Source organism: Pituophis catenifer, unplaced genomic scaffold, assembly GCF_029215685.1.
Source record: "Pituophis catenifer annectens isolate HBS135680 unplaced genomic scaffold, rPitCat1.0.hap2 SCAF_3, whole genome shotgun sequence".
NCBI classification, from domain to species: Eukaryota; Metazoa; Chordata; class Lepidosauria; order Squamata; family Colubridae; genus Pituophis; species Pituophis catenifer.
This window is the reverse complement of record NW_027256883.1, coordinates 113300245-113313760: the sequence shown is the minus strand read 5'-3', so window position 1 is coordinate 113313760 and position 13516 is coordinate 113300245. Positions and strand designations below refer to the sequence as shown.

General features: G+C 39.5%; 1 protein-coding gene across 1 annotated transcript in view; it reads right to left on the bottom strand.

The window, feature by feature from the left end:
- QSOX1 (quiescin sulfhydryl oxidase 1) overlaps positions 1-13516 on the bottom strand; it is a 58616-nt gene that overhangs the window by 38916 nt on the left and 6184 nt on the right. Inside the window, exon 2 of the mRNA XM_070940939.1 lies at positions 2308-2408. Within this exon, the coding sequence (XP_070797040.1) occupies positions 2308-2408 (101 nt within the window). The remainder of the gene's footprint in view (positions 1-2307; positions 2409-13516) is intronic.

Here is a 13516-nt window from a genome sequence, read left to right as displayed (position 1 = left end):
ACCTATAATACAGATTCTCCCCAGACTGCTTGTCTTCCTTTGGGAACAGAGAGATAAGATTGCATGGGGGGTGGGGGGGGCAATTACATTCCCTTAGTGCAGATATCATATCTGAGCATGAGGATGTGATTCTTGTTTGTGTGCTGAGGTGTATTTATTGTTTTTGCCCCATTTTACATCCCCCCCCAAAAAATATATTTATCCCTCATTTGAAATAAAACTGCAAATTAAGTTTCTAATTATTCCATGGGAAAAATTCATCCCTATGCTGCCAGTGGCATTGGATAGAGCAAAGCAACAGAACTGAATTACCAAGTAAATATGCCTTCCCTTTCCTACGCTGATTCTTTTGGAAAGATTTATAGCATGTCCTGCCAACTGTGTACTTTCCACCTGATCAAATGTACACAAATCAAGAGCTTGTGTAATGGCCAGGCTTTAGAGATTTAACAAAGCACAAGGAAAAGGAAGCAGAAAATGCCACATCAGCTTATAACAAAAACTGACCGTAAACCCAGGAAAGAGAGGGAAGGAACAAGGCTTATATATGTAAATAGGAAACTTAATGTATAGAATAGAATAGAATAGAATAGAATAGAATAGAATAGAATAGAATAGAATAGAATAGAATAGAATAGAATAGAATAGAATAGAATAGAAGAGTTGGAAGGGACCTTGGAGGTCTTCTAGTCCAACCCCGTTTAGGCAGGAAACCCTACACCACTTCAGACAAATGGTTATCCAACATCTTCTTAAAAACTTCCAGTGTTGGAGCATCCACAACTTCTGGAGGCAAGTTGTTCCACTGATTAATTGTTCTAACTGTCAGGAAATTTCTTCTTGGTTCTAAGTTGCTTCTCTCCTTGGTTAGTTTCTATCTGTTGCTTCTTGTCCTACCCTCAGGTGCTTTGGAGAAGAGCTTGACTCCCTCTTCTTTGTGGCAGCCCCTGAGATATTGTCTCCCCAGTCCTTCTTTTCATCAAACTAGCCATGTCCAATTAGAAAAGGCAAGTTCCAGGAGATGGATAAGATTGCTTTTCTTCTTAAATAACTGTACAGTGAGGATTAATTCAGATCCAGGATCATAAATCCTAAAAAGAGAATTACCATCTTTGTCTATTAAAATCAGCCTCCTCTCTCCAAGACTAATTTATTTGCTTTTTCCAATGAACATTAAGCTAGTGGGATTCTGTCCTGTTTCTTTACAGTGAAGGTCCTAGCAACAAGGACTAGGTGTTATACTGTCTCATATACTTTCAGCAAAAGAAAGCTTTGACTTGGGAGAGGCAGATTTACTGAAGGGCACCCAATGATGCAGCTTCTTTGGTGCCAAGAAATAAATTTGAATCCATGGATATCTACCATCACCATATATCATTCCTTTACACTGAATCTCAGAAGTACGCACTGGCTCCAACCAACTAACCAACCAACCAACAATATGAAAGTAACCTAATACAAATTGTATCTAATCCATAAAATCCATAGTGTACAGTAAACTCCCACACTCCAAACTGGTGGCTATCTCAATTTCCAACCCAACCACTCATCCTTACAGGCTACATCCATCCTCCAGTTTGCTGGAGGCTTGGCTTCAAGGTGCAAACAAATTGCAAAAAAATCACCTACACCCACAAACTGTTTGTGAAAGAGGTGGCACCTGAAACCTGGCTGGGCAAGGGCAACAAAGTTGCTTTATTTGAAATAACTTCAGCTGAGTTTTGTATCTTTCAGCAAGATCAGCACCATTTTGGCCTACGAATTGCAAGGCAGTGGATAGGGAACTGTTTGGATTATCTTCTGCTACTTGCAATCTGAATCCATGTTTGCTTCTGGCTGTCGTAAAAGGCACATTTGCACAGTACAAATAATCTCTAACCTCTGGATAAATGGGTGGCCAAGCTTCACGACATGCAAATTAGTGAGATCATCAAAGTGTATAGTGTCAATTTTTCTTTTTTTCCCACCAAAATCCAGCAAGAAATCATGTAGCACTTTTGAAGAATTTGCCATCTGAATTCAGCTGCACAACTTTCTAAAGGACACAAAAAGAAGGTTTGGGGATGCTGGAAGTTGCCCCTCCTGAGAGATCATCAGATACAAGTGCTTCCCACTTCCTTACAGAATGCGCCAGATGGTATTGTATGCCTCTCTACCAGACTTCGCTATGCTCAGCAATCTAATGCTAGTTCCAAATGGACCAAAATGATCTAGATCAGCTACTACTGGGATGCTGGCTTATAATTACCCAAAATCATGTTGGTTGGAGAGAACAGGAATTGTAACCCTCACTACCAGAATGTTTACCTTCACAGTAGGGTAGCTCTTTATTCCAAATTTATAACAGATGTTCTTATTGGAAAAATCAGCACAATCTATAGCTCCCAGCATCACAGCAGGTCTCCAGTCTAGAAGGAGGAAAGACAAAAAAAATCATATTTTTCCAATATGTGAAAACATATAACTGAGTGTATATAAAATGACTACATAGCCAGGAGCTGTTCCTTACTTTTTTTTGTTCTGTACAACATCCAAGAAGTATGACTGTTTATAAAGAGAGAGAGAGGAAAAAAATAGTTTTTTTCAACTTGCAGCCGAGATTTGCTGATCCTCCCTGACATCAAGGGAGATGCAAGCAGAAAAATCTCTGGCTATTAACTATTAACTCTAGCCTTTCAAATTGAGTAATTCATATTTTGGCAGTAAAGCCCGTAAAACTCTATATGGCCCCCAAATCGTCTTGAATCCCAATCTAATTTAGACAAAAGGCTTGGATCTTGTTTAAGAAATTACCACTAACTTAGTCATGGTGTAGTTTCCAATGGATTCTCAAATGAAAGGTACTATAAAAGCTTTTAATAAAAGGAAAAGGGTTTGCCTGGCTGAAACAGTTACAGCTGGTACAAAATGTAGCTGCAAAGACAGTTATGTGTCTTCTTTGGTTAGGGCATATGATGTCTCTGTTTCACAAGCTACATTGTTTGCCAGCACAGTTCAAGATGACCTATAAAGCCCTTCATGGCACAAGACTGGGTTATTTTAGGGACTACCTCTTCAGAATCATTCCTACCCATCCCATCAGGTCCAGTAGTAAAAGCATTTTCTGGGTGCCATCTATTAGAGAATGCCATCTGGCAGGGCCCAGAATTAGAGCTTTTTTTTTTTTTTTTTTTGCTATGGAGCCTGCTGTTTGAAAGACACATTTATTAGTTCAATTTGTATGCCGCCCTCCTCCAAAGACTCAGGACGGCTTGCAATGCACTTATAGCAATAGCCTTCATTCGTTTGTATATACCTGCTTATTAGGGCTTTTGGCCCCCCATAAGCGGTGTTTCTACAAAGTCAGTTTATTGCCCTCACAATCCGGGTCCTCAGTTTACCTACCTCGGAAGAATGGAAGGCTGAGACAATCTTGAGCCTGGTGAGATTTGAACTCGCACTAATTGCAGGCAGCTGGCAGCTAAGTGCTACATAACAGCACTTAGTCCACTGCACCACCAAGGCTCTTGTCTCACATATTCCCACAAAGATTAGTTTGGCCCCAACATGGTTGGCCTTTTGCAATATCTTAAAAACATGATTCTATCACCAAGCCTATCAAGCCGTTCATGGCAGAGTTACTTTAGGGACCACCTCTTTACAACCTCGTCCCATTAGGTCCAGCAGTAAGAGTTGACCTTTCAACTCCTAGGGAGGAGTTGAAAGGTCAACTGGCGCTGGAGCTCAATGAACTCAAAGGTTTTTGACATGAAAATTGAGAAATCACAGGAAAGCTCCAAGCCACAAACAGCAGGAACATACTAGGCTTTCCGTGAAATACTGTGGTTAGGAAGGAACGAAAAGGGCTACTTTGCAAAGGAAAAAGGGAGGAGATATATTGTTATGGAAACCAAACATTGCATTCAACAAGGATGTGGGAGGGTAAGGAAATGACAACTATACATCCATCACCACATAAATCATGAGACTCAACACACTTGCATCAGTTCTTATTTGCATGATGATGTCATGATGCATTTTGATGTCATTGTGGCTTTTTATGAATGTTACTGGAGCCGCGCATCACTTTTTTTCAGATGAAAGAGAAAAGCCAAAATATGAAAGACCTGGCATTACATGAAATTAAACTGAAGTATTCTGATAAATTCCTCAACGTATTTCCCTTAAGCTGCATAAAAATCCAGAAATGGATGTGGGGTATACTAGAGTTCTCAGGACAGGAATGTGGACAAAGTCAATAGCACACACCAAGGGAAGCATAAAGTAGGTTTCTACTATGCCATCACGAAAAGGGGGAAAAAAACCTAATCCAAGATGTAATAAAGTGGAACAAAAACCTTAATTGTAAGAGGCAACTGTGTTAATAGGGCTTTGGTCTTGATGCTATAATAACAATTCTGTCATATCCGTGCAGTGTTTGGTGTTTAGTTTTCTGGAAAGCTGCAGCTGAGTTTGAGCTTATCTAAGGTCAAGTAGAGAAACAGGGGGATGGCCTTGAAGGAGGAATTCAGTAATGATTATGTGAGCATGAGCTAAGGCTGGATGGAGAGAAAGGCTTTTGTATATCCTACAACAATATAACAATAAAAAAAGACTTCCTGCTCAATTCTTGTATCTTGATCTACCTTGAAAGACTGACAAGTAGACTGATGACAAAGACAGTCTTGGAAGTGCTTTAAGTTCATGAATATGTCTTCAATGCTTCATGGCTGAACCAGACACCTTAGATGCAGAGGGTGTGGAGGAAATGGAAGCAGTGGTAGTGAGCTACATGCATAAGGGAGGGAGGTTCTAGTAGAAGGTATGGGAAATGACCTTGAAAGACAGGAGGAAGAATCACTACACGGAAACAGTCAGACAAATGGGGCTGAAGCCTGGAGCAGAAACTAATCTGAGAAAAGATCTCAAGACAAGCAAGCCCTACCTAGTTCACATGAAGATGTATTTTTTTGGGAGGGGAGGGGACATGTTCAGACTTGCAAGATTCTGCTACAATAACTATTATAATAAATAAATAATACAATCAATAATACAATTCTGACCTATGTGGTATTGGTGTCTTAGTCTGGTCTACCTTGTAGATCGGACAGAGGCATAAAGGAAGCATCTTTGGGGAAATTGTCTGAAATCAGCCATGAATGGAAGGATTCCTTGACACAAGGGAGAAACAAGAGGAGGAATTAACTTATGCTCATGCACAGAAAACAGAACAGAGATTACCACCTAGAGCAGGGTGCCTAGTAGTTGGCAAAGAAGCTGGCTCTAACTCTTGTGTAGAAACAGTCTTGTATATACATGTTAGTTGCAGCAGTAGTAAAATTGTGGCTATTTATGGTGGTCCCCCATGAATTCTATAATCTAAAAAAAAGAAAAGTCTCTCATAATTGTCTTGGAAGCTGATAAGTTTTAGTGTCCAAAAAAATTGAGGCAAAATAGTGAGATAGCCCTGAAAAGAGAATAAAGGTAATTCTCACACAGGTAACTTACAACAGGTCATTTAGTGACATTTCAAAGTTACGACATCACTGAAAAAAGTGACGTATGACCATTTTTCACAAGGACGACCATTGCAGCATCCCCAGGGTCATGTGATCAAAACTCAGCTGCTTGGCAACTCACTCATATTTATGATGATTGCAGTATCCTTTTGCGACCTTCTGAAGCGTTACTAATTGAACAACTGCAATGATTCACTTACTCAAAACTCTGGCAAGAAAGGTCATAAAATGCGGCAAAATTCACTTAACCAACATCTCACTTAGCAACATACATTTTGGGCTCGACTGTGGTCGTAAGCCGAGGGCTACTTGTACACCTAAGGGTCAGTCCTCTAGATAAGGGAACAATCTGTTTTAAATGGCAGTGGACAAAACCCAGAGGCAGGCTGGCCTCAACAGATGCAGATATAACTGATTGAGCAAAAGATCGTGGCCTTTGCCATGATGCCATGATGGCCATGAAACTCAAACATGAGGTCTGCGTCAAATTACCATATTCCAGAAGTGTCCTGATAATGAGTGACATCTCTCAGCCAGTAAAGCCATTATCAGTACAGGATGACTACCTCTAGCAAAGAGACTCTTTATCCTCTGTAAATGAAGATAATACAAAGGATTCCAAGGTCTTGGGACCCTGTTGCATGAAGAACTGATTAACACCAGGTATGTGATAAAAGGCCTTCTGTTAAAGCCACCTAAGATAAAGTCACACTTCTTGAGGGGGGCTTGGGATCATATTTCAGTTTAAAATGATGTGTTTTCATCACACGATGAACTTTGTAAACTGCACTGCCTAAACTCAAGTCAAACTGCTAGTTGTAGCTTTTAGCTTGATCCAAATTCACCTGAAAAGCCATCTTGCTCTTTCAGATGTATTTAATCAGAAAAGCAAGCATATGTTCTTATCCCAAAAGGCCATTGTCAGGGTTTTTTTTTGCATAATATGGAGGATGGGAATGAGGATGTGAAGGCAGGAATATAGAGTGGCAAAGATGGCTCAGAGTTCTGATTATGAATAGTCCAAACACATCTAAAAAGCATCCGGTGGAGGAAAGTTGGACTATGAGATTAACCCCCAAAATTAGCATATAGAATGTGATAAAGCACACAGATAACTCATCCTAAAGATCAAAAAGCAGCCAATAACTATTTTCTACAGAACATATCCCTGTTTTCCCCTTTTGCCACCGATGCAGCAGGATCTTAGCAAAATCCTTTCATCTCCTCTTCCTCATGTGCAAAATTTCAGTAATCAGAACACTGTTAAACTTCTCCCGGTTTAAAAGGATTGCTCTGCTTTCTTTTGCTTCCTGAGAGGTTAAGTATTCTTTCTAGAACCAAGACTACAAATCTGCTCTGTGTCTTTAGAAATGAAGCAGCATACTGGGAGTCCTCGATTTACAACCATTCATTTAGTGACCGTTTAAAGTTACAACAGCACTGAAAAAATGATTTATGACCGTTTTTCACACTCACAAACTGCTGCAGCATCCCCATGGTCACCTGATGAAAATTCAGACACTTGGCAACTGACTCATATTTATGACGGTTGCAGTATCCCAGGATCATGTAGTCATCTTTTGCGACCGTCTGACAAACAAAGTTGAATGGGGAAGCCAGATTGACTTAATAACTGTGTTACTAATTGAACAACTTTGGTGAGTCACTTAACAAGAAAGGCCGTATCAACAAAAAAGGTTGTGTCAAGAAAGGTCGCAAAATTGGACAAAACTCACTTAACAAATGTCTCACTTAGCAACATAAATTCTGGGCGCAGTTGTGATCGTAAATCGAGGACTAGCTGTATAAGCTGAAGAAACAGACAGGGAAGCAAGACAATGGGTAGGAGGGAAATCAGGCAAACACAATTTATAGAGTAGCTGCTCTGCTCTGTGTCTTGGAGCTGGGAAAGGGAGGGCAAGGGATGCTATTGTTTGAATATAAAATACAGAATTTTATGCTTATATGGAACATTTGCAAACTCCACACTCACCATGTGGAAGGATTTACAACTCTGTGAGAAAGACCTAAGCTAACCGTTTTCTTCAGGTATTTGTCTTCCCTTGTCGACTACTACACCCATCATTGTAATTTTGTATGGCATTGGTTCGGAAATATGGAACCTACAATCCAACACAATGAAGAATGCCAAGACAAATGAATGCTGGCTTAGGTACTAATGACTTCCTGATTTCTAGGCACAAAGCAATAATTGTTCCATATGAGGGGGGTGGGAGGAACAATTTAACTTCCATGGGAAGGTTTAAGAAAATGTCATTCTGTCTAGTGAACCATTTGAAAGACATTTTGGAAGAAATCTTGCAGCAAGATAATCTATGGATTTAGGACCCTATTTTTCCTGGATCATAAGCAAAAGCAAAAGCTGCAGAGTCATTTCGTTCTCCCACACAAAAGTTTCCTGCTCACATAAATTATAATTATTTATATAACACACTGTGGGGCAATTTGAAATAATTGTTCAGAATAACACTGGGCTAATGATTTGGTTTAGTGTATTGTATTGCTAATTATATTATGATTTGTTCTCAGGGAGTTCTTTTTTCATTTTCATAAAAACCCTACAAGGTAAGTTAGATAGAAAGAAATTCCCTGGTGCAAAGTAAGCTACAGAACTCCATAGTGGTAGCTGTTGAGGGCAGCTCCTGGCTTCCTCAGCATTTTGTCTTCTGCAGCATGCAGGTTATCTTGCATGCAGTACAGATAGTCCTTGACTTACAACAGTTCATTTAGTGACTGTTCAAAGTCACAACGGCATTGAAAAAAGGGACTTATGACCGTTTTTCACCCTTATGACCATTGCTGCATCCCCATGGTCATGTGATCAAAATTTGGATGCCTGGAAACTAGCTCGTATTTATGACGGTTGCAGTATCCTGGGGTCATGTGATCCTCTTTTGGGACCTTCTGACAAGCAAAGTCAATGGGGAAGCCATTGCGTTGTTAACTTAAAAAACTGCAGTGGTTCCTGTGGCAAGAAGAGTCAGAAAATGGGCAAATGTGTCACTTAGCAACATAAATTTTGGGCTCAATTGTGGTAGTAAGTCAAGGACTACCTGTATGATGTGACCAGTATTACGGACCATCATCAGACCAGATCTTCCGTGATATTGACAGCCAACACAAAGCTTCAGCATTAGGCAAGATAGCCAGTCTGGTTTTGTGATTAAGGCACCAGCTTACAAACTGGAAGACTATGAGTTCTAGTCCTGCCTTACAACAAAGCCAGCTGGGTGAGCTTGGGCCAGTCACTCTCTCCCAGCCTTAGGAAACTGGTGAAAAATCTTGCCAGGAAAACTGCAGGGACCAGGTCAAGAGCCCTGGTAGCTCAGCAGACTAAAAGCATTGTGATTAACACCAGCTGTCTGCAATTACTGTAAGTTCGAATCTCACCAGGCTCAAGGTTGACTCAGCCTTCCATCCTTTCTAAGGTAGGTTAAATGAGGACCCAGTTTGTGGGGGCAATAAGCTGACTTTGTATAAATATACAAAAGTATGAAGGCTATTGCTTAATGCATTGTAAGCCGCCTGAGTCTCCGGAGAAGGGCGGCATATAAATCAAATAAAAAAAAAGAGGTCATCAAGAGTCAAAAATTGTCTTGAAGGAACAAAAAAAATTGATATAACTACGCTTCAGAGAAACACATTTTGCTTGCTGAGTTTGAGTTTTAAACTTCCACTGCAAATGTCTTCAAATGCCTTGCCTTAGAGAGCTCTCATTGCTCAGCAGACAAATCAGGCCATCTACGGCCTATGCTTGGGGAAGAGACACTCAACCAGCAAGCTGTTTTTTGAACAAATGTTCTGTATTAATTATTTTTATTTTCACATGAAATGCACATAAGAGAGACCTGGCAAGCTACTCTTTCCGTTGCCTCTGCATAGATTTTGCCTTAAAAAATGTTTTGCCATCGTCAACTTTTGCCAGAGTGGAATATTTCCAGCTCCTACTTATGAGGCATCCCAAACAGTGAAGAAATTCTCAAATGGACTCTTTTAAAACAAAAACAAGGAAACTGTCTCCACTGTTAGGGATGATAACGGGATCAGAAAGAAAACAAAATTGTGACTACAAGCAAAAATAGTGTGTGGTGTAGAACGTGACTACTTCAAGAGCCAAGAATTTCCTGAACATAGCCAAGGAATGAGTTTAAGACGTTAAATCAGAATCTTGACGGTCCTGTTACTGGCAAGGAAAATTCTTTAAAGGAAGGCAACTGAATATACATGTTCAATTTTACTTTTCAATGTATGTCTCATTTATTTCCTCTCCCAAGCTAGTATTATTTCCAAAAGTGCAGAAGACACAGATTTATACGCACAACATTTTTTTTAATGTTATCTAAAAGTTGTTTAGATCACTTGAGTTTGCTATAGTAGTGAGATCTAAACCTCATCTAACAGGGATGATATACTGTGCTACAGTATATCAGATTCCATATGAGTGTTTCCTCTCCAGAGGTTAATGTCAGATCAAAAAACATATAAAAAAAGAAATATGTTTATTCCTTAATCACCCTGGCTCCAAAAACATGTGATGATTTTTTCCATACATTTGTTTCATTTTTGTTTTCATCCCAGGCATATTGTATCATTATAGCCTCTTACAGCTGCACATAGCAGCATATTCCAGAGAGTAAGTACAGTATCACATGAAAAAAAAAAAAAAAGCTTTCTTCCTCATTTCCACCACAAAACATACTTGCTATACTATACTTTGGCAGTAATGTGGCACACTTACATTTGGGCAATTTTCCACTCTACCTGTGGAGCTGAGAGTTCTAAACAAAGATGCATCCTAAATATAGAATACTCTCTAGCAATCCCTCCTCAGTTTTGGAACTAAAAGAAAATCTGGCTATCAGCTCAAATAAGTTAGTGTTTTAGACAGACAGGGATAGGAACTGGACTTTATCCTGGAGGCCAACAATTTTTTATAGCAAGGAACCACACTTTTTTTTCTTAACCCATTTAGTTTAGACTCTCCGTTTTATCTATATAAGCAAGAAAAAATGTGGCACTGAAACTCAGGAATCTGCCTTGGACCAAACTTGTACACCCCAGGTTGAAACTGAATCGAATGCTGGCTTCTGTGACAAATTGACATGCTAGAAGCATTTATGAAGTGTATGAATGACTTGGCTAATGTTGGTTTTACAGCAGCACATTATAAACCTGTCCAAATTCCCCAGCCATTTTCAGGTTTAATTTTATAATCTGGTTTGAGCATTAATATTCAGATCTACTTCTTCAGCACAATGGAGGACACAGTTCACAACAGAAACGGCCTAAGCCCTTATAGCAAAAGGAAAGGGACATTTATTATCAGAGCTTATTATCAACAGTCATAAGTGCTGATGGGTCAGGTGAGGTGGCTGAGGCTTCCCAGGGCAGTTGCAGTTTTGTGCTGTGCTATAGCACTCTCCCAATTCAGGCGCAGCCTGTACCAGGTCTCCCAGAGCCTCCCACATCCTCCTGTGACACCTCCAAATTCCTTATTTGTGGCTCCCTCTGCTTAACAGTCTGTGATCCTCAATTAATGATGGCAAGCAGGAGTGCCAGGATTGAGGCTGCTAAGCGCTGCGGTCATGTGATGTCTCACTTACCGACCAAAATTCCAGTTTCAGTTATGGTTGTAAATTGGGGACTGTAGCTAGCAAAAGGATTCAGACTGTCCTACCTACAGTGATAAATTAGCAAAATAAATCTCCGTGTTTTGGGGAGATAATTTTGACATGGACATGCCCAAAGTAATAATATAGAAATAAAGATAATAATAAAACAAGGAAGAGCAAGGAAACACTGGAAATAATATATCAGCAAATAACAGCCATAACCAAGAAGATCAACAGATACTAGGCTTAAATAGCAAATTATAGACTCTCTAATTTTAATCCAATCAAAAATGTTTCTACCAATCCATCAATGGAAAGACTGCAGTAAATCAGTCAACACCTGATAAAGAAGAAACAGTGCCATTCTGGGTGCAGATATGGACAACCTAAAGAAATATTCCAAGAACATACCTTGGCTAAAAGAGATAGGTAAGTAAAAAAAGAAAGTGAAATGAAATAATGTATAGTAACAGCAGAAATGGTGGACCAAAGAGCAAGGAATATTAGGAATTGGTTAGTACCAGGTGAAGAATTGCTGGGTTTTGGCTGAAACATCTGACTGGTCTACACCCACTCATTGTGAAGCATTTAATAACATACTGCAAGGAGGTAAAATTGAAGAGTGGTTTAACATCTGGCAAAACCAGATAATCTGATAATGAAAAATCTAGCAAAGGGCACCCAGGCAACTACAGACCAATTACCTGTTCACCAACAACTTTCAAATTGCTAACTGGTGTGTTAGCTGATGCAGTTCAGCAGCATTTGCTTGAAAACAATCTCTTTCCACCTGAGCAAAAAGGAAACAGCTGAAAGAGCCAAGGAACAAACGACCAGCTCCTAACTGACAAGGTGATTTTGGAAAACTGCAAGAGAAGGGAAGACCAACCTAAATGTAGCATGAATTGACTACAAGAAGGCATTCAACTCCCTGGCACGTGACTGGATAATCAAGTGCCTAGAAATAACTGGAATCAGTTGAAACATCAGAAGCTTTGTGCAAAATCTGATAGTACAATAGAAGACTCAGGTGCTGGTCAATGATGATAAACAGAGAGGTTAATAGCAAGACAGGAAACTTTCAAGGAGATTCACTATCACCACTACTGCTTGTCATTGCAGTGATTCCTTTATCAACAATACTGAATAACTCAGGCCATGGCTATCAAATATCAAAAACATCTGCTAGGTTATCTTACTTTCTTTACATGGATTAACTGAAGCCGTATGGAAAAACACCATCTGAAAAAGAATCACTGCTCAACCCTGTCCATATATAACAGTCAAGATGTTGCAATGGAGTTTGGATTGAACAAATGTGCCATGTTCACCACTGAACAGGGGGAAATAGTGAAAACTGAAGGCATGAAGATGCCATGTGGAAATAAAATCAAAAATAAGGATGAAGGCAGTCACTACAAATATCTGGGCATCCTTCAAGCTGACAACATCAAGCACACTGAAGTCAAGAAAAAAGTCAGAAGTGAATACATCAAGAGAGTGAAGTGGATCTTAAAAGTCCAAACTCAGCATACTTTACCATCAAGGCAATTAACACCTGGGCAATTCCAATCATTAGATACACAGCTATGATATGGCTTGGACTTAAGTAGAACTTCCTATCCCTTGATAGGAAGACTAGAAAAATAATGAAAATAAATCATGCCTTTCATTCTCACAGTGATGCTGACAGACTCTACTTACCAAGGAATAGAATGTTGCAAGTACATCGGACAAAAATGGGCATTGGTAGAGTAGCTGAAGGACAGTGAAGCAGATGCACAAAAGCTAGTATACCAGGAAGGCTGACTTGAGTACTAGAGAGGCTAAACTTTCCTACAAGAAAAACCAAATGAAGAATAGAAAAGAGACATGGGAAAACATGTCTTACATGCCCAGTACTTTAAAAAATAGCAGCAGATAATAATGAGACTAAGAGCAGGAAAGTTGAAGAGACAGACAGACTAATTCTGGCTGCATAAGGTCAAGGCTTAAGAACAAATGGATACAAAGACAATAACAAAGAGAAAGTGCCATCTTTGAAAGAAGTTGAAGCAATAGTGGACTTGCTGATTAAACTGCTGCAAGAAGATTGCATAGACTGATTACAAACAACAGCATGAAAAAGTAGCAACAATGGTGTACTGGAAGATCTACAAGAAATACCCTTTGCCTGTAAGTAAGAAATGATAGGAAAGTCCTAGAAATAGAGAAAGTCCCAGAAAATGAATCAGGTAAAGTGCTCTGGAACTTTAGAATTTAAATAGCCATATTATACCACAGACTTAACAATTATCAGTAAGAAAGTGTAGACAGTGGACATGGCAATACCTGGAGATAGCAGAAAAGAAGAGGAAAAAATGTGGGGGAGGGAATACAAAATAT